Genomic DNA, 22663 nt, shown 5'->3' with positions numbered 1-22663 from the left:
TTCCTCAGAGTGATTGGAAACACATTTACCTCAAGGTCATCCGTTCTGAGTTCCAGCTCGGCCGTGCGTTGGCCCAGTTCTCTGATCTCCCTGGTGAGCTTATCAGTTATTTGGTCAGACGTTTGCTTCAGGGCCTTTTGAAGGATAAGCTCAAAGTGTTGGAGGAGACCGGGATGTTGGGGATCATACGGACCAACCCCTTGGGTATGTGGTATATCTGAGTCCGATTCACCTTCGTCAGGGTGGAGCTGGGAGAACCGGGCGATCTTGGAGGAGGCGGCGCGGGATACAAGTGGTGGCGCCATTTTGGAGGAGGCCCGTACTAGGACGTCCCGGATATTGCGGCTTTTAAGCTTAGATTTTGCGCCTCCAGAGACCATGCTCAGACTATGGGTGTTTATGGGAGTCGATGGGACAGGTGTGGGCAGGTTAGGATGCGGCTGGTCACCGATGCTAGCGGCGGGGTATTGCTGGTCAGAGTGGAGCTCAAACAGACATGTCCGCCCTGCAGAGTCCGCGCATGCGCACCCACGTGGTCACATATGTCATACTATTGTCCACAAGTGCTTAAAGTGATAGATGGTCTGTTAGGGCAGCAGGTGTTCTCTCTCCTTCCATGTAAAAGAAGACACTCCAAGCAGGCTATAATGTAGAGAAGTACGGATAGGAAGCTTGGTGACACTGTGGGAGGTGGCAGCTTCCCATGCAGAGCAGAGAGGTGTTTGTGGCTAGGGTCTGCAGAGTGTCAGCAGTGATGGAGCAGTCTGTGCAGGGAGAGGAAGGGCTGCCGTGACTGTGGATCGGGAGTAGTGAGTCACTGGGGGAGCTGGGAGCAAGCTGTGTGGAGAAAGGCTGGTTCTAAAATGGCGGCTGGCCGCAGTAGGCTCGAGCCAGGATGTGATCAAAAATGTAATTCCCTGGAGGCGTTGGGGTACAGTGGGGGACCCAGAGGGCCTAATCCGGCCAGATAGATGACAGATGGCAAGCACAGTCAGTCAGGCAGGCACTTACTAGGGCGTGGTGGCGGCGGTCCCCTTTATAGGCCGCGGGTCTCGCCGCGGGTCAATCCGGCCTCCTGCTGAGGAAATGGTGGCAGTGCCAGGGGCCTCCAGGGGTGCCCAGTCAGAGGGGATGGTGTGGCCCACAAATCAAGCCCTCAAGGGCGCGGATGGAGGCAGATGAGAGCTCCGGCGGTCCGGAGCGGTGGCGGCAGGTTCTGTGTAGGCTGCGGGTCCCGTCGCGGGTCAATCCGGCCTCCTGCTGCGGAAATGGTGGCAGTGATGGGTGCCTCCAGGGGTGCCCAGTCGGAGGGGATGGCTCAGCCGACATAGCAAGCCCTCAGTGGCGCGGATGGAGGCCGATGAGAGCTCCGGCGGTCCGGAGCGGTGGTGGCAGGCTCCGTGTAGGCCACGGGTCTCACCGCGGGTCAATCCGGCCTCCTGCTGCGGAAATGGTGGCAGTGCTGGGTGCCTCCAGGGGTGCCCAGTCGGAGGGGATGTTTTAGCCGACAAGGCAAGCCCTCAGTATCGTGGATGGAGGCAGATGATACCTCCGGCGGTCAGGAGCTCCAGGGAGAGCGTCTAGCGCGGTCTACTTCCGGGAGCGGGGTTGAGTTTAGTAACACTTTAAGGTGAATTACAGTAGTTGCAGAGCGGTACATTTGTACAAGATCCCCTTTGTGATTTAAGAAAAAAGCAGATATTCAGGAAGTGACAGGACCACCTTCTGAATGCCTGACAGTTGCTGCTCCACCGCTCTCTGAAAAGCCATCCAAAGCAGATTGCTTTTTAGAAGGTGGTAGACACCGAAACCATCTGAAAAGGCTCTTTTAACCGCTTGCCGACCGCCGCACGTCGTCAGTCAGCCCCTCACAGGCAAAGCGACGTAGGGCTACGTCGCTAGCCTGTGAGGCTCTAGGGAGCGAGCGTGCGCCGCCGGAGGCGCGCTCCCGCGCGCTCCCGCGCGCTCCCGCGCGGTCACGGATCCCCCCGCGCGGTCACGGATCCCCCCGCGCGTGTGCCTGGCAGACCCGATGTCCGCCTTACACTCGCGATCGTCCGTTATACCGTTACACAGTTAGAAACACGCCCCTAGGACACACTTAACCCCTCCCTCTCCAATACAGTTAACTCCTTCACTGCCAGTGTCATTTTTACAGTAACAGTGCATATGTATAGCACTGATTACTGCAGTAATGTCACTGGTAACCCCAAAAGTGTCAAAAATGTCAGTCAAGGGTCCGATCTGTCCGCTGCAATGTCGCAGTCCCGCAAAAAAAAACGCAGATCGCCGCCATTACTCGTTAAAAAAAAAAACAACAAAAATGACAAAAATCTTTCCCTTTGTTAGTAAACGCGATAACTTTTGCGCAAACCAATCAAAATACGCTTTTTGCATTTTTTTTATCAAACATATGTAGCAGAAAACAAATTGGCCGAAAATGTTAAAAAAATTTGATTTTTACATTTTTTTGGGGAATTTCATATAAAAAAATGTGAAAAATTATTGTTATTTTTGCAAAATTTACGCTCTTTTTTTGTTTATAGCGCATGATCAAAAAATTTGCACAGGTGATCAAATACCACCAAAAGAAAGCTCTGTTTGTGGGAAAAAAAGGACATCAAATTCGTTTAGGTACATCGTCGCACGACCGCGCAATTGTGCGTTAAAGTCACGCAGTGCCGAATCGCAAAATAGGCCCTGGTCAGGAAGGGGGTAAAATCTTCCGGGGCTTAAGTGGTTAAAGTAGTCAAATTTGCTAAATAGCTTAGAGCCATATTGCAAGTTGTTTAAAAATGATAGGAAAAACACTTCAAGTTAATGTTTTTAAGGCCTCTTGCACACAATACTCCTGTTTGAGCATCTCCTTTTTCAGCCGTTATTTTAGTCTTATTGAAAAGTGCGCATTTACGAGTATTTTCGCGCATACGCGTTTGCGCAAATTCGTGTAAATTTGTGCCTCTGAATATGCACATTTTTTTTTCAGATCAACAGTATTATATTGTGTGCGTTAATTTGATCGCATTTGCGCATATTTGCACGCAAATGCGCGCATTAGGCGTAAATTACTGTCCATTTTCTATTTTGTTCTTACTGAAGGATAAGCAGCGCTCATTTACGCGCCTGTGTGCATAGGCACATTAGAATGAATGGGCTCTATTTTAGCTCATAAAAAAAAAGCTGTACTGAGCATTTTTAAGCTGCAGTGTGCAAGGGGCCTAATACTTTATTTTTCTGTTCTTTTACCTGCAATGCGTTAAGGTTGGTGAGAGGGTCTTTTAAATCAGCGAAAGTGGTGTCACTGCTGGCTGTGCTGTCTGGCAAAGGAGTATAAATTAGCAGCTGGAAAGTTCACATTCACTATATTGTCAAAAGTATTGGGACGCCTGTCTTTACACACACATGAACCTTAATGGCATTCCAGTCTTAGACCCTTTTCACACATGTTCAGATCCGCCTGTCAGTTTTTTAGGCGGATCTGAATCTGCATCTGCATCTCTATGGAGCAGCGGAGACATGTCCGCTGACATCCGATACGATCCTGTCCGTCAAATCTGGAGGGATGGAAACCCTATTTTCCATCTGTCTGGCGGATCGGATTGGATGAGAACGGACAGGGGGTCTTTTCTTATTTGATTCCTCCATAGAGAACAGCGGGGATCTGACACCTCCGTCTCCGCACACAGATCAGAGACGGAGCTGTCATCCGCCTGCACGGAACGGAGCCGTGTGAAAGGGGCCTTAGTCAGTAGGGTTCGATATTGAGTTGGCCCATCCTTTGCAGCTATAACAGCTTCAACTCTTCTGGGAAGGCTGTACACAAGGTTTAGGAGTGGGTCTATGGGAATGTTTGACCATTCTTTCTAAAGCACATTTGTGAGGTCATGCACTGATGTTGGAGGAGAAGGCCTAGCTTGCAGTATCCGCTCTAATTCATCCCAAAGGTGTTCTATTGGGTTGAGATCAGGACTCTGTGCAGGCCAGTCAAGTTCCTCCACCCCAAACTCGCTCATTCATGTCTTTATGAACCTTGCTTTGTGCACTGGTCCAAATCATTTGGTGGAGCAGGGATTATGATGTGGGGTTGTTTTTCAGGGGTTGGGCTTGGCCCCTTACTTCCAGTGAAGGGAACCCTTAAGGTGTCAGCATACCAAGACATTTTTGACAATTTCATGCTCCCAACTTTGTGGGAACTGTTTGGGAATGACCCCTTCCTGTTCCAACATGACTGTACACCAGTGCACATAGCAAGGTCCATAAAGACATTGATGAGCGAGTTTGGGGTGGAGGAACTTGAGTGGCCTGCACAGAGTCCTGACCTCAACCTGAACACCTTTGGGATGAATTAGAGCAGGCCTTCTCATCCAACATCAGTGCCTGACCTCACAAATGCGCTTCTGGAAGAATGGTCAAACATTCCCGTAGACACACTCCTAAACCTTGTAGACAGCCTTCTCAGAAGAGTTGAAGCTGTTATAGCTGCAGGGTGAGCCAACTCAATTTTGACCCCTACAGACTAAGACTGGGATGCCATTTAAAGTTCATGCGCATTCAAGGCAGGCCTCACGATACTTTTGACAATTTAGTGTATATTTCTACTGTGAGTTTTGTTTTCTAAGCATATATTTAGCAAGCATGAAACTGATTACCACATCCATCAATGCTCAATTGGCAAAGAAAGCAAATATTTTTCAAGCTGTATGCAGTCTTCAGCGGGGGGTTCCCATTTACATTATCTGATGTCGGCAGGTCCACTACATTTATGAATATTAAAGAGAACCCAGTATGTTGCCATTACTCTGTATAGTGCCAAACAACGTATTCCAGCTCCAAAAGTTAATGATCCATCTGTCAGCTTTTGAGGCATTCGTTATTCTTATTTTGTCTATGACCAGTTGTAGCATATCACATATTCGTATTAAACTGCTGAAGGCTTACTGCAGAAGGCATGGAAGAGTCAGAGATTTTTTTTTTCTGAGGGGGTTAAATAATGATGAAGACTGGGTACCTGCAAAGAAGATCCAATCCGATGGAATTCATACACTGCCGCTAGCTGCTGACTGGCTGGTTTGTCTCCCCACTCACAGGCACACAGAGACACTCAGCTGTGTACAGCTAGAGCCAGAGAGACACCGAGGATAGCCACAAAGCAGGAAAATGAGCAACTCAGGGTTTGAAACCAAGGATGGACAAGAGCCTTTACGATATATCAGGTAAGGCAATTGCCATCTGCCATCTTAATATTTTATTATTCTGAAATCTAGGAAAGGTTGGCTGCTGGAAGCTAGGAAATAGGGTGTGGGTATAGAATACGTTCTAGAACAGTACTGTTGACTTTATGTAATATATTTACCAATCAACGTATGATTCTTTTGCATCTGAAATACACATAGATCCCATAGCTTTTGTTCTGGCCAACATGTTTCCTCTGCGTTGTATTTAATAATGTTTTTCTACTGTTTAAATTCAAAAGCATTAAGTATCATCGTCATGCTGAGCTGTCGTGGCGAAGGGAACAATACCACAATTACTATACAAGTGTCATGGAAATAAATAATTGAGCCGTGCACTCGGGGAGTTCATACTGAGATGATCTGGGAAATGATTGCAGAGCTTTTGTGTCAACTCGGCTGTGACTCTTTCGGGCTTTAGCGTAATGATCAACTTTTCTTTAGTAGAAATGAATCCATTTTACGCCTACCACTTGTCACAGCTCTCCCCAAAATACACGGAGTAAGAGATAATGTAAACCAACTTGTGCCAGGTACTCTTGTCAGGGGGAATGTGGGAATCTTACAGATGACGTCCTTAGAATATATAAGAAACTAGATGAAGATACATCCCACGAGGATTCGTTGATAACTCAAAAATATTTTGTTGGAAGGACTTATCCTTTTCTACTGTAATGGAAGTTATTTGCTAATTATCTTGTAGGGTTGGTTTTGATGTACTGACATGATAACTGGACAACAGAACAAAGAACACAGCATAAACTTTAATTGGCACCAAAGAATGACGAAAAAACCCTTGTTATTTTTATAAGGTAGCCTCTTAGATTGGCTGTCACCTGTCATAACTGAGGCTCCCATCTAGAAGAGGAGGATGCCATTGATAAATATCTGGGGAAGGTGCTAGTTTTGAAGAAATGTGCCTGCTGTGCGTAACGCTGTAGGGATCTGTTCCACCACAAGACTAGAAACTCTTCTGGCTGTGACAGGTTAAAGATATTCTGACAGGTTTCCAATAATTGGGATTGGAAATTTATGTCAGCTCCTTGGTGAAAAGATCTTTTGGAGGACTTCTAGTGAATGATCACTGTTCAGAATGTAATTTGTGGGATAATATAGTGTAATTATAAGAGCTTTTTTCCCTCTTCTGTTTTAAACATGGTTTAAAAATGCCCCAGTTTGGTTTCAGTAATCCCTCTTCTGTTTTTTAACCAGACAAAAAGATAATTTATATCAACTATAAATTAAGAGGATTAACATACAAATGGCTCAAAAAGTATCTCCAGGCAAACAGCTAAAAACAGCTGGGATACATATTTAGCAGTAATCTCTTATATACATACAGTATACAGTATTTCCTTTCAGTAATCTTGTCTGGTTAGTCCCAAGATTTACACAACCCTGCCAGACAAGACAGTCAGGTTGGCGCCCTCACATTTCTTTACTTAAGCTTAGTAGTACCTTTCAACACCAGCATGTCATTTGCCAATGCGGGCGAAGCAGCATATTGATAAAGTTATCTCTCTGCTTCCCTCAGCATGTATCCATGCAGCAGAGTCGATTGGCTCACAGGGTTGTCCCTCCCTTTTACAATCTTGTTGTTGCTGTTCAAAAAGTTATGATACATTTACACTGGTAATTAGGGTCAGAACGAATTGTAGCATCAGGAATCAGAGATCCCTTTTGCAGCGCTTAGCAACTAGGTGCTGCTGCCAGCCCCGTTCACTATAATGACAGGTCGCCAGAGGCTGCAGGTATTTGCGGCAGTCTGCACAGCCAGCATATAGTTACATAGTTTTTCTTTTTTTTTTTTTTTTTAAACAAGGTTTGGTGCCTCAAGCCAAGGGGGTGGGATTTTCAGGGCCCATTGAAAACGATAGAGTAAAATATTGGTAGTTTATTGGAGAAAAAACATAAGTAATAAACAATACTTTGGTTGTGTGTATGGGTTTGAGGGAGGATACCAAGGGAATCCTCGATATCCTCCCTCAACAGACCCTATGCTGTATGCAAAGCAAGGACTGACGGAGAGATATTTTTTGTCACCACATCACCTTGTCACTCTTTCTTACCTGACTTCACCACCACTTATGGGTCTATAACCCATACACACAACCAAAGTATTGTTTATTACTTATGTTTTTTCTCCAATAAACTACCAATATTTTACTCTATCGTTTTCAATGAGCCCTGAAAATCCCACCCCCTTGGCTTGAGGCACCAAACCTAGTTTAAAAATTTTCCCCAAAGATGTTGGCTACACCTACTATTAAGGCTTTCTGGGATCCCCACACAGCTCTATAGTTATATAGTTAGTCCGGTTAAAAAAAGACACAAGTTCATCTGGCTCAACCAATAAAAAACAAACAAACAGTAATGAAAACCCAGCCATACAATCCCATATACACAATCCTATACCCCCAGTTGATCCAGAGGAAGGTGAAAAAACCCCAGCAAAGCATGATCCAATTTGCTACAGCAGGGGAAACAAAATTCCTTCCTGATCCCCCAAGAGGCAATCAGATATTCCCTGGATCAACTTTACCTATAAATATTAGTACCCACTTATATTAAGTACACCCAGGAAAGAATCCAGGCCTTTTTAAAGCAATCTAGTGAGTTGGCCAGAACCACCTCTGGAGGGAGTCTATTCCACATTTTCACAGCTCTTACGGTGAAGAAACCTTTCCGTATTTGGAGCCGATATCTGTTTTCCTGTAGACGTAAAGAGTGCCCCTTGTCCTCTTTGTTGACCTTAAAGTGAACAACTCAACACCAAGTTCACTATATGGACCCCTTATGTATTTATACATGGTGATCATATCCCCCCTTAATCTCCTCTTCTCAAGAGAGAATAAATTCAGTTCCTCTAATCTTTTCTCATATCTGAGCTCCCCCATGCCTCTTATCAGTTTGATCGCCCTTCTCTGCACTTTCTCCAGTTCCCCGATATCCTTATTTAGAACTGGTGCCCAAAACGGAACTGCATATTCAAGATGAGGTCTTACTAATGATTTGTACAGGGGCATAATGATATCTCTCTCTCTGGAGTCCATGCCTCTGTTAATACAAGAAAGGACTTTGCTTGCTTTGGAAAGTGCAGCTTGGCATTGCATGCTATTATTAAGCTTATGACCTACCAGAACACCCAGATCCATCTCCGCTATGGATTCCCCAGTTCTACTCCACCTAGTATGTATGATGCATGCATATTCTTCCCCCCAGGTGCATAACTTTACATTTGTCAACATTAAATCTCATTTGCCACATAGTTGCCCAATGTAAAGTGCATTGAGGTCAGCTTGTAAATTGGAGACAAAAGTTATTCCACTGCAAAGCTTGGTGTCATCTGCAAAGACTGAAATGCTACTTTTAATCCCAGACCCTATATCATTTATAAAGATATTAAAAAGTAAGGGTCCCAACACTAAACCTTGGGGTACACCACTGATAACCTTAGACCATTCAGAGTAAGAATCATTAACCACCACTCTCTGAATTCTATCTTTTAGCCAATTTTCTATCCATTTACAAACTGATCTTTCCAAGCCTGTAGACTTTACCTTACATATTAGCTGTGTGTGGGGAACTGTGTCAAACGCTTTTGCAAAATCCAAGTATATTACGTCCACAGCCACCCCTCTGTCCAAGGTTTTACTTACCTCCTCATAAAAAGAAATCAGGTTTCACAACTTCTGTCTTTCATGAATCCATGCTGTCTGTTGCTTAAAATATTTTTTCCAGCAAGAACTCATCTATGTGGTCTTTTTTTAAACTCTCCAGTATCTTCCCGACTATAGAAGGTAGACTAATAGGTCTATAGTTACTTGGCAAAGACTTTGATCCCTTTTTAAATATAGGCACCACGTGGTACTATTCCAGTCCTTAACGAGTCCCTAAAAATTAGAAACAAAGGCTTTGAAATGACAGCGCTCAATTCTTTTAGAATGTGTGGGTGGATGCCATCTGGTCCAGGCGCTTTATCCATCCTTATTCTGTCAAAATATTTCTGGACCATATCACTTTTGAGCCATTGTGGATCATTTGGGGCTGTGTCAATACCATCCTCATTATGGTCATGAGCTCCCCCATGCTCCTTTGTATACACAGAGCTGAATAAAGTATTTAATCAATTTGCCCTCTCTTTGTCCCCTGTCTACCACTCCTGATTTTTTTGTAAAGGGCCTACATGCTCAGACCTAACCTTTTTACTATTATTATATTTGAAGAATTTTTTGGGGTTTGTCCTACTATCTTTTGCAATCTGTCATTAATTTTGAATTTTTGCATCCTTGATTTCCTTTTACATATTCTGTTATATTCTTTGTAACAATTAAACAATGATAGTGTTCTTTCATTTTTATATTTTTTAAAAGCTCTTTCCTTTTTATTTATAGCTTTTTTTAACTTTGGCCGTGAGCCACATAGGTTTTTTATTTTTTTAGTCTTTTAACCGTATTACCCATGGGAATATACTTTGCAGCAAGTTTGCATAAAGTCTTTTTGAAAATTTCCCATTTCTGTTCTGTGCTCATTGATGCCAATATTCCCTCCCAGTCTAAATCCTGGAGAGCAGCCCTCATCCTTGGAAAATTTGATCTCTTAAAGTTAAGTGTTTTTGTATTTCCTGTATGCGTTTTAAATGATTTATGATTAAATGTAATCATATTATTGTTACTGCTACCCAGATGTTCTTTTATATGAACATTATTAATAAGCTCTGCATGGTTTGAGATTACCAGGTCCAACAGAGCATCATTTCTAGTGGGGGCCTCAATAAACTGCACCATAAAATTGTCTTGTAAGAGGTTTATACATTTTTGCCCTTTAACAGTTCCAGCAGTGCCATTACTCCAGTCAATGTTTGAGTAGTTAAAATCCCCCATTATTATTACTGTCCCAGCCCTTTCAGCCCTTTCTATCTGTGCCAGAAGTCTCCACCTCCTCATTGATAGTGGGTCTATAACAAACTCCAATGATAATCTTTGTATTACGTTTACCCATGTACATTTCAACCCATACTACTTCAGACAGCACACTCTCCATCAACTAGGTCCTCTTTCACACTCACTTTGAGTGCAATCACCTCAGGTAATCACTGGTTGTGTAGAGAGCCGACCTGTCATTATAGGGCCAGCAGCCACACCTAGCCGATAAGAGTTGCAGCAGGAATCAGAAGATTCCTGCCGCTACAATACGCACCAGCCCCAATCATCAATGTGAATGTAGCCTTAAGCCTAGTAAACACAGGCCGAATGTAGGGCAGCATCGGCTGGTTTAATGGAATGGAATATTCAGCCCATGTGTACAACAAGCTTCTGTCAAAGGGGCATGACCAAAAAAGGTCTGCAGATCAGCTCCTGATCAGTGCTCTCATCCAATGGCTAACAGCGCTGACCGGAGTGTTCTAGCTGGGGGCCGTCCCCGTCAGAACACAATAGAACAGCAGTGGAGATCGATGTACTAACATCTGATAGTTAGTGCAGCGGCTCCTCCTGAGCTTTCAGTTTTTTTTTATTCAGCCCTGCAGGATTGAATGAAAAAAACTATTAGTTTGAATGAGGCTTTATGGTATGTTCACACCAGATGTGGTGGGACTGCGTTGGACATCTATTCCAGTCCCACTGTACGACAAGGCAGAAGCCCCTGTCTCCTTATCTGCCTAGTTCACACCAGTGTGTTGCGGTGGTGTGCAGGCAGTATGCACTGAACAAAAGTACTGCATGCAATCCACTGCCTCACCCCGCATGAAGGGCAATTGCACTGTATGAGATGTTTGTGTGATATTTCACTAAATTTCTTTATAAAAAAAAAAAAAAGGAAAACGGTGTGATGCTCCGAGATCAGCGCTGAATTGATCCAGCCTGGATACACCACGCATCAGCCGCTTTGTTTCAACATATCCTTAAAAAAGACTGATATGCACCAGGTCTTAGTTTAAATATTATACGTTTTTAAGTGATATATTAAGTGGCGAAAAGCAGACCTACAAAAGTTGAACAGTTAAAAATTCAAATGCTTCTGATCATTCCATTAAGAACAGTTGGATACTACGGAGATGCAATATTTAGCTATCATTTACACTGGACGGTAAATGTTGAGTGAACTCCCCATAAATGTGCAGTGTCTGCTTACCCTATCAGCAGAAAACAATGTTGATTCAGGCAAAATTTTCCAATCTATCTATTTGATGCAACACTATTTAAAGGCAACTATTATGTGATCATTTGTACCCATTGGTTGTCACAGGAAATGTTCCCATCATGTAACAGTATACACAATGTTTGGTGATTACCTTGATGCTCATGTAATACAATGTCATGGATGTTATTCCTTTGTCATATAACTGGACCCTGAAAATCTGTTATTTCATACTTCATTCTGTTTTAAATTAAAAAAAGTAGAACCAAACAGCAAATAATTCACTGTGTATTGCATAGTGGAGTAGGACATCCTACTACCATACATGCACAGACAACCAATTTTGCCTCTGGCTTCTCATTACAGTTACTCTCTTGCTTGCTCTAAGTAAATATGCACAAATGTTATGTTAAAGGAAAAAATTGGCATTTAACTGTGGCTCATGTTAAACAATACATGTTTGCAATCATCGTTAGTCATGCATACAGTAAAACTCCCTTTACCCATGTGCATCAAACATTAAAAAAAAGCAAAATCATATAAAAGTACTTAAGTGTGTTTAAAAACCTAAATGCAGAGATTTACCAGCACACTGTGAAGTCTAAAAAAGGCCAACTCCTCTACTTAGAGATTCATGTCATACAAACCTAACCAATCTGACATATTAGGGGCACACAGGTCCTCTTGATCAAGGTGACATCAAAGCGCATATACGGAACCTTTATAAAGGGGACTGCATGCCCCTGAAACATGACATTGGTTCTTTTTGTTTGTATGACAAACATCTACAAGTTAAAGAAATGTCTTTATTGGACTTTATGTTGTACTGGCTATTGTCCGCATTTCATTTTTACTTCATCCCCATGGCCCATGCACCAGAATACATCTTGGTATATAGATTAAAGTGGTTCTAAAGGCTAACTATTTTTAATGCATTCCATGCAATAAGATAAAAAACATCCCACTATTTCCCCTGTCCAAACTCTTATGTCTATCAATCCAATGCTGTCTGGGCTGCAGCTCCTCTCTTTTCACAGGCTACACTGGGAGCAGTGAGAGCCATTTGCTCCTGCTGCTGTCAGTTAAATCCTGTGAGAAGGGAGCAGGGGCGTGGCTAAGCTGCACTGTGTGTGTGTCTATAAACACACACAGCCCGGCTCAGGAGCATGCTCGCACAGGTCGCCTTTACCACATGGCTTGCTATGGGGGCACTTGTAAAAAGAAAGGGGGACAGCGCCGGTGGGGGACTGCCAAAGCAGAGGTAAGGGACCGGCTCTGTGCAATATTATTGTACAAAGCAGGTAAGTATAATCTCTTTATAATTTCAATAAAACAAATTGCCTTTACAACCACTTTAAGGTTGTGCGATGCACTTGTATTTAAGATTATTTAAAAATTTGACATAGACCTCCGCAATGTATATAATGAAAAAAGCTTAAACAGAGGATAGCTTCAGTGTAACCTGGTAGACCCAGAAATGTAGGCAGCTGAAATTACGAACATCTTTTATAATGGCTGGCTTCATTGACCAGTAGCCTCTTGACTACAAGTAGACCAGGGAAAAGTTGACTTTTTTAGGAAAAATTGAGATGCAAATATTTCTGAATGCACTGCTTTTTGACAACCTCTGCTTGTGCGTTGTCTCATTTGATACTCAGAATTGCCCAGGTTCGTAACATGTTTGTCCCCAAGTTGCTGTAGTCCTGTGAACCATAAGCACTAGCAGTCAGTACATACAGTAGTTTTTCAGCTCCTTCAGCTATTCAGAGAGATTTTATTGCACTGATTTCTAAAAAAAAAAAATATATGTTACCGATACTTATTTTACATTCACTGTTTCGCCGTGGCAGTAGCTATACTTGAAATCCAAATACTTAAAGAGGCACTTCACTCTCCCAATCAACATTTATTATTTTTAATCCTCATGCTACTAGCATTAGTAAATAGATAGGAAAGTATATAATATTTTATTGTTTTAAACTTTTATTTACATTTCTTTAGTTACTTCCTGGTTTCCTGCCTAGGCAAATTATGTCATACATCCCAGGAGTCTTCAGCAGGGCAGGAGAGGAGAAGGGGTTTCCCCAGCTAAGCACACTCTCCTGCATGAATACTTGAGCTATGGGCAGAAAGTAAATGCTGCATGAATCATTTGCCCTTACTTAAGATGGCCACAGCCAGAAATGCTAGGGGGTGTTTTTCAAAGTGATTTCTCACCAAAATAAAGACATAGATGGATGGGGGAGTTTGCTTTGAATATTAAAAATGAAATAGTATTTGAAAATTATAAATAGTGTTTTTAGTTTGTGGTACTCCGATGCAGTGAAGATCCACTTTAACCACTTTACCACCGGAGGATTTTGCTGTCTTACGTCTGGGCCACTTTTTGCGATTCGGCACTGTGCGAATTTAACTGACAATTGCGCGGTCGTGCGACGCTGTACCTAAACAAATTTGACGTCCTTTTTTTCCCACAAACAGAGCTTTCTTTTGGTGATATTTGATCACCTGTGCAATTTTTACTTTTTGCGCTATAAACAAAAAAAGAGCGTAAATTTTGCAAAAACAACAATATTTTTCACATTTTTTTATATGAAATTCCCCCAAAAAAATGTAAAAATCAAAATTTTTTAACATTTTTGGCCAATTTGTTTTCTGCTACATATGTTTGGTAAAAAAAATCGCAAAAAACATTTTTGGTGTTAACAAGTAATGGCAGTGATCTGCGATTTTTTTTTGCAGTACTGCGACATTGCGGCGGACAGATCGGACCCTAGACTGACATTTTTGACACTTTTGGGGTTACCAGTGACATTACTGCAGTAATCAGTGCTATACATATGCACTGTTACTGCAAAATGACACTGGCAGGGAAGGGGTTAACTTTATTGGGGAAGGAGGGGTTAAGTGTGTCCCTAGGGGCGTGCTTTTTACTGTGATTGGACATGGCTACTAGTGTAGGAACAGTGATCAACGGTCCTACATAGTAGAACCGTATGATCACCATTCCTACACAGGGGAGAATGACAGGCGGCTTGTTTACATCAGCCGCCTGCCTTTCTCCCTCTGCACCGACGATCGCCGAGTGACTTTGCTCTGAACAGTTTAACCATACATTTGTTTTTTTTGCTTTTGAAAACTGGCAAATTGATTTTTAGCACAAATAACGTTTACCTTGTGTACTATACACTCTATACATCAAAAAATAAATGTACTACACCTAAAAAATGAATTGATCAAAACATACAGTAAGTCTCTAACTTATCCCTAAACTTAGAGGAGGGCGGGGGGGGGGGGGGTAATTTTCCGTTTAGGCCAGTACAAATCATTTATTTTTGGCTGGTGACCATTGGAGGAGGTACTGCCCCATTCAGATATTAACAGTAATAGCTGTCAGGCATTCTATAGCTACAAAGAAAGTCAGTGCTAAATGAATGTAAACTGTGATATGTGCTGTTTTCATCTGTTAAAAAGATCTGAATGCCAAGAATTATTTGTGCTGATTACATGTTATTATTTCCAATGTTTTTTTTTTTTATGTGAGTTCCTATAATTTTATCTTGTTCAGTGCATAAAGTACTTATTTGTTACATCCATTACATGGTGTTACAATGACACATATTCTTTAGGACAATACCTACTTTTCACCATGGCCAGCAATCACTGCTGTACTCTGGCACTCTATTGGCACTTTTTCACTGCAAGTACTGGCTCGGCTCCACTCGGCCCTGCTTGGCTCTGCTTGGTTTTCCACTGCATGGTATCGCATGGTATGTTGTTGGAACGGTTCGGTACTGTTTGGTACGGTTTGCTTTTCCACTAAAGTAAAGTGGGTGGGATAACAACGATTCTCTGACCAATCAGTGGCTAGTAGTGACAAACAGTCAAGGCTGCATGCAAAGGATTGTGGGATATGGTACCGGTACAGCCCTCTTGGAACCACAACTGAGGTGGTACTGTTTAAGCGAGCCGTACCGTTCGGTTCCATGTAGTGGAAAAGGGCCGCCGTACGGTGCCGTACCAAATCGTTCCAACATGCGGTACCATGCAGTGCAAAAGCGAGCCAAACCATTCGGTTCCATGCAGTGGACGTAAAGTGGTTAAAGAAGCTATATCACCAGAAGAAAAAAAAAGCTTGTTAAGTCTCTCAGGGTCCCTGTGTGCATAGCACATAGTAGAAGATAAAATAAATCTTTCTTTCTGTCATTGCTAGCTGTAGCTCCAGCCCTCCTGAAGCTTGAAAATATTGGCATTCTCATGGGAAGATTTACAGCCAGCACCACCTCTCAGTTCTTCAGTGTCATGTCTTCTCATTTTTCCTCTTTAGTTTACACTGCATAGAAAAAGCATATAGGGTGTTCCCATATACGGCCCTTAGTCTGTATGGGTAGAGAATTCACTCAAGGGGTAAATCTCTTCCACAGGGTGACCGTTGATCAGGCTTAACAACGATATGGAAAAAAAAAAAAAAGCAGGTGCGTCATCTGCCCACAGTTCATGGACTTGTTACCTCTTTGACGTCCGGACTATCGCACGGCTGCCTCCTCTTTGCGCCCCCGCCTCCTATCTACTATACCGGACATGACGTCAGGCCGTACCCGATGGTACTGACCTCTAACCAGGAGGTACCCGGAGAGAAAACGAAGGGAGAGCGCTGCATGAGGGACGCCAATACCGGCATACCCGGTCATGTCGATATAGAGGTACAGATACCCCCGGACCTTTCCTGCATCCATAACTCCTTCATGGTAAACTAGAAGATTTACTACTTCTTGGCTTACATTTGTTACACTTTTCATGGCCTTGATTGGATGTTGCTGCTGATCTGAAGGCTGACTTCTCTGCCCCTCTACTTGTGCCATCTAACACCTGCAATCTATGGTTAAGTCCATCCCAACATCAGCTCTCCCTCAATGAGGCCTTTGAGTGCAATCTAATCACATCTTTGATGTTTTTTACATTTGGGACTTCTGCTGGATTTACCTGCTCTAGTCTTTAGTCATCGACTACTGGCATTTTGGGACTGCAATACCGAGCCTTACATGTCATCACAGGTCACTGTGTATCTTATACCAGCCTTTTGCAGTTAATCTGGTTGGAAGAGTGTCCATGTCATACTGTTTGTTTGTTTGTTTTTAAATCCTTTTATTGTTATCGATGTGCCAAATTTTTTCACATGTATATGATGTTTCAATTCTTTTGGCACAAGTGCCTAAATAAAGTTTCCACATAGAATTTTTTGAATACTATTCCAGTGGTGCCCTTTGTTGATCTCTTTACTGTGGAGGATCCTCTATCTTCCACAAATCTTTTTTTCCATACTATTCAGGAGAGACAGTGGAAACTGTCAGCTTGTGTATCTAATTATTGTACCTAGAGAAAAGGGCTTCCATTTACAAAAACACAATCAACAACAACACAAGCCAGGTACTATGCTAGGCTGTCGCTGAAAAATGTGGTAGCCACTGTGTGCTATTGTCAGCCTGTGTTTTTGTGAGTGAAAACCATTTTTTGCAGCTGTAACAGTGGCGGCCACTCCTTAGGGGCGTCGCCCCCTAATCCATGCGCCCAGCCCCTAATCTACATGTTGGATGCCCGACGCATGGATTTCAATGGGTTTTTTTTTTTTTTTTAAGTACATGATTAGAACCTGAGGCTCTAATTGGCTTAAAAAAAGGTGGGCTTGGGTCGCAGAGCATTGCTCTCTGAGCCCACCCAGTTGTGTGACTTTAGCAACTTATTATTCGCTAATGTCTTCCTGCTTCTCCTCCCGGCCAATTAGTCCTAAGACTCTCTGGCCATTTGGGTCTCAGGACCTACTTCTGTTTGGCGGAGAGGAGAAGCAGCAGCCCAGGTCTTTTCTCGGGAAGCGGGAGCGAGTAGCAGCAGGTGGAGGGGCAGCAACAGCCTCTTTAGGCTTCCAGGAGCCCTACCCCGGATCCAGCACTACCTCGTCATCAGCCTCCTAAGGTAAAGCCACTGATCGCTGCCTTCCTGTCCGTCGACTGCGGCGGAGGGGGGTGGTAGTGTGAGTGAGGGGGCCAGGTTTGTTTGCCACCCCCCAAATGTTGAGCACCAGCCGCCACTGAGCTGTAATCATTCGCAACACAAGCTGACAGAGTTTCCACTCTTGGTGCCCTGAATAGCAGGCTGCAGGTCCAGACTCTGTGAATATTAAACAGCAGAAATTAGTAGACAGCACGGCTGAGTAATGACTGGCAGCTTAGGAGGAAGGGTGCATGGGCTGCGTGGGCTCTGCATTCACTGCCTCTCACTCCTCCCTCCTCTTGAGCTGTCACTCAGAAGCCCATCTCTGTTAATCTTTGTTGTCAGATGACTAGATGGGTGGGCAGGGTTAGTTTTCCAAGAAAAAACAACAAAAGATTCCTCTTAAACCAGCACGCGGGGTGGATGGCTACAAACCACCTGAGGCATACCTCGGAAAAGTTATAAAAATGTCTATGCCACGGTTTGTGATAAAAATATTTATTGTAAAATCAGAGTCAAAGGATTCCAAAAATGGAAAGGTTTAAAAATATGGCTGACAGACAATCAATGTTAAACATCATGCTTAATATTTGTAGCACCCTACAGGTAGTTGCTAGGTAAAATATATAGTGGGCCTTGTCTGCCTAACAGCAGGGCTGTGATTTGTTAGGTAGGGTGTCAGGACTTTCAGATGTGCCTGCTGAGGGGAGAAGTATCCCCACTGGCTCCTGTGAGAGGCTTCTCATAGGGCAGTGTGGGAAGCCCAATAAGGGGACACATCCCAGCTTGTAACTACCCCAGAAGGCAGATTAGGCTGCAAAGGATTCTGGGAGTGGGTATAAGTTTGGGGGGAAGTGCGTGACAGGTTGTCTTTGGTGGAAGCAGAGTCCCAGGAAGGAGAGTGCGGCTGTCTCTCCTCCTGTCTGACTGTCTGAGGAAGGTGGATGTCTCGGGGTGTCGCCTGAGTATCCAGAGAGTGCTGAGTTGAGCTGAGGGGATCCGGTGTGCCGAGAGCCTGCGGAGAGAGAGAGGGGTCCAGTCCCAGGAAAGCCTACACAGGTCATGAGTACTGAGGATTGCCCCTGGGGTTCGCCTGAAGTGTTAGAAGGGACCGCTCCGTAAGAGGTTCTGGGATCCAGTGTCAGCTAACTGTAAAGGGGGTGCCTAGGTAGAGGACCCTGAAGTTGTAAAGGGGGTACCGGCAGTCTGGGCCCTGAATTGTACAGAGAGTGTCAGTGAAGCGACAGTTACACAGAGTTCTACAATATACTACATCAAGCTGTACCAAGCAGGGGACAGTATTTAGTGACTTCCACAGCACAGCAGTGTCAGGAGTTCTACAGCTTAGTCTTGGATCTACAGGACTATAGGTCGGGGATTCAACACTTCTTCAGCTACACAGAGAGTTCTCAGAGTCAGTGAGTGTTGGCTGGCGCCGGCTGGCATCAAGGTAGTGCCAACGGGCATTTTTCAGTAACAAAGTCCCATGTGTAATTAGTTGGAGCTGCAAGGAGTATCCCACTCATTCCCTTCTCCCATCCCCTTTAAATCAAATAAAAAACCACAAACAAAGATGCCGGAGTTGTCGCTACTTCAGTTGTCACACCCAGGGCCGCAGCTCACATGGGCTGGAGAGAGTACTGGTTCTAATGGCATACCCACATCAGGCCACAGGCCTGGATACCTTGCTACATATTAAACCTCCATCTCACCCAAACCTCAGCAGGCAGACTCAGGCATATCAGGGCCAAAAGGTGTGTAGGTGCCAAATGTCACATGGGCATCCACCCAATGGAAGGGATAACCCGTAAGGGTCAGTGATGTTGGGAGGCTCCCAACAGACCGGGCAGAGGACCCAAACTGACGGATGGTGCAGCTGGTGTAGACGGGCGGCGCACTGGATATGACGTTACCAACACAGAGCGATGTTGGACTGACTCACCACAACGAGGCTTGGGATGGAACGCAGATGCGGTGGTAGAGCAGATGGAAGGCTGTCAGCAGGCTGTAATCATGAAAATGATCGGGCATTCCCCTTTATCAAATCATAAAGGCCACGTCTGAAACACGTTGTCAGCCTTCTGAGGTTTGGGCGAGATCGAGGTTTATAATCAAGTATGATGTTTAAAATTGATTGTCTGTCAGCCATATTTCAACCCTTTCCATTCTTGGAATCCTTTGACTTTGATTTCACAATAAATCTTTTAATCACAAACCGTGCCATAGGCATTTTTTCCGAAGTATAGCTCAAGTGGTTTGTAGCCATCACCCCCCCAGCGCTGGATTAAGAGGAATCTTTTGTTGTTTGTTCTTTTGCACAACACCGTTTGGAGCCTTAAATAAGTGCCTCAAAAACGGCCCTCTTCATTGAAATGAATGGAACGCGCCTAAAAAGCACTTCCAAAGCGCCTCAAAATGGTCCTTGAAGCAGGTTTTGGGTCACGTGTCCTTAAAAAAGTGCACCACTAACACCTCCAAAGTGCCTTAAAAGCACCTGAAAAGCGCAGCAAAAGCACTGCAAAAGTGCTCAGCGTTTTATGGGCAGTTTTCATGCGCCCTCGTGTGAAAAGGTTTTTAGGGTTAGTATTCCAACACTACAGCTCAGTAGCCCCTGCATGAATTTAGATGTGGGCAAGTGTTTTGCTAACCTGATCACCTGGGAGGTTTAAAAAGCTTTATGTTCTTCTGGTGATAAATCTTTTTTAACCACTTTACCACCGGAGGATTTTGCTGTCTTACGTCCAGGCCACTTTTTGCGATTCGGCACTGTGCGAATTTAACTGACAATTGTGCAGTCATGCAATGCCCTACCCAAACGAAAATTACGTCCTTTTTTTCCCACAAACTGAGCTTTCTTTTGGTGGTATTTGATCACCTGTGCGATTTTTACTTTTTGCGCTATAAACAAAAAAAGAGAGAACGTTTTGAAAAAATAACAATATTTTTCACATTTTTTTATATGAAATTCCCCCCCCAAAAAATGTAAAAATCTAAATTTTTTATCATTTTTGGCCAATTTGTTTTCTGCTACATATTTTTGGTAAAAAAAATCACAATAAGCGTATTTTGATTGGTTTGCGCAAAAGTTATTGCGTTTACTAACTAAGGGAAAGATTTCTGTCATTTTTGGTGTTTTTTTTTAACGAGTAATGGCGGCGATCTGCGACTTTTTTTTGTGGGACTGCGACATTGCGGCGGACAGATCGGACCCTTGACTGACATTTTTGACACTTTTGGGGGTACCAGTGACATTACTACAGTAATCAGTGCTATAAATATGCACTGTTACTGTAAAAATTACACTGGCAGGGAAGGGGTTAATTTTATTGGAGAGGGAGGGGTTAATGTATGCCTGGTGCTTACTGATATGTGTGGGGGGAGGTGACTGAGTGACACAGGGACAGATCGCAGGTTCAACTATGCTGAACCCTGCAATCTGACCCTGCCTGTCACTTAGGAGATCCGCCCGCTTTGTTTACACAAGCGGGCGGATCTCCACACTCGATTCCCCGACGATCGGGGAAGAGCGGCAGTGATCACCACTGCTCCTCCCCTGGCCCGACTCCCGCTGTGACTGAAAACAGCGGGAGTGAGCCTCCGGCGGCGCGCGCGTGCCGCCCACAAGGGGAGGAGTCCAGCGACGTTGATCTACGTCGCTGGACGATAGCGAGCCACATTGCCGCAGTAGCAGCAATGTGAGCGGGGGTACAGTGGTTAAAGACTGTAATAATTTCCACTTGCTTTGTTTCTTCTGGCAGCCTCTGAACTTTAAGTGGCTTTAGGACATAGGGGATGCAGGAGATGCCGAGAGGAGTCAGAAGACTCACTACATTTTAAAGCTTAACTCCATGTATGGTTTTTATTGCATAGTTACTTGTTCCAGCTTGGACCGAATTAAGTATATACAGTATATTCCATACCTGTGGGACCACTGTGGAAGCAGAGAATCATTGTAATATTCAGCATTACTACAGTGATCGCAGTGGTCCTCTTTGTCCTGCTCGGCGTGGCCTCCATTCACAGAGCACCTTGTATTTTTTCAATGAATACAAGGCATTCTGTGATTGGAGGAGGTGGAGAGGCCAGACAGTGATGTCATAATCTCCAATTACAATTCACTAAAAAAAATACAAAGAATAAGGTAGACGCCAGCCTTGCTTTAGCAAATAACCCCATTTTTAATACGCAGAAGGGCAGCACCTGGAAGACATTGGCACAAACTATGATTCTCAGCTTTCACAGCAGTCTCAGAGTTATGAAATATGTATACCTACATTGATACAAGCTGGACCAATGTAATTATACAATAAAATCCTTACCAGGAATTTATCTTTAGGAAAAAGAAAAAAAGAAAAAAAAATTATTCTTTCTTGTTTGTTCATCTGTACGGCCAAAGAATTGCTGTGAATAAAAAGTAGTAGAGGGTCTTTTTCCTCCAACAGTACATTGTAGCATTTTTTTAAAATAAAATAATGACACAATACAAGGATTTGAACTTATTATAAATAGATGCATAATATCTAAATTTAGCCCTGACAATATGGCAACTGTCAAATCGCAATGTCCATTTCCTAATCAGCAATTTGGGAGTAAGCCTCTTGCTCATCAGTATGGTACCAGGCATGTAATTTCCTAGATAATTTCTTCTACTTGGTTTGATTGCAGATACACATTATATCCTAGACTATTGCACAGGGTAGATGCAAATAAGCAGAGCAGGAGGCACACATGAGGGAGACCTAGCTCTGATTATATGCATTGATACTGGTATCTTACAACAGGGGCTCTGTGGTTGTGGATCTTGTTTTATTCATATTGATCAGTTTCTGCTCAAAGTTCATGTCATAAACAGTGCCTTGAAAAAATTATTCATACCCATTGAAACTTTCCACATTTTGTCATGTTACAACCAAGAACGTAAATGTATTTTAATTGGATTTTATTTGATAGAATAACACATAGTGGCACATACTGGAATTGTGAAGTGGAAGAAAAATTATAAATGGTTTTCAAAATGTTTTACAAATAAATATCTGAAAAGTGTGGCGTGCATTTGTATTCAGCCCCCCTGAGTCAATACTTTGTAGATCCATCTTTCGCTGCAATTACAGCTGTAAGTCTTTTTGGGTATGTTTCTTCCAGCTTTGCACATCTAGAGAGTGAAATTGTTGCCACAGTCTTTTTGCAAAATAGCTCAAGCTCTGTCAGATTGGATGGAGAGTGTCTGTGAACAGCAATTTTCAAGTTTTGCCACAGATTCTCAATTGGATTTAGGTCTGGACTTTGACTCAGCCATTCTAACACAT

The 22663-nt window shown here is 43.4% G+C and overlaps 1 protein-coding gene across 1 annotated transcript in view; it reads left to right on the top strand.

The window, feature by feature from the left end:
- The first annotated feature begins 5024 nt into the window (after positions 1-5024).
- The window catches only part of YJEFN3 (YjeF N-terminal domain containing 3), a 251439-nt gene continuing 233800 nt past the window's right edge, over positions 5025-22663 (top strand). The window contains exon 1 of the mRNA XM_082268216.1: positions 5025-5213. Coding sequence (XP_082124342.1) covers positions 5158-5213 — 56 coding nt within the window. The 5' untranslated portion in view covers positions 5025-5157. The remainder of the gene's footprint in view (positions 5214-22663) is intronic.

Source organism: Pelophylax lessonae (assembly GCF_965119305.1).
Source record: "Pelophylax lessonae genome assembly, chromosome: 1".
In the NCBI taxonomy this organism is placed as follows: domain Eukaryota; kingdom Metazoa; phylum Chordata; class Amphibia; order Anura; family Ranidae; genus Pelophylax; species Pelophylax lessonae.
The sequence above is the reverse complement of the archived record's forward strand: the minus strand, read 5'-3'. Positions and strand labels throughout refer to the sequence as shown.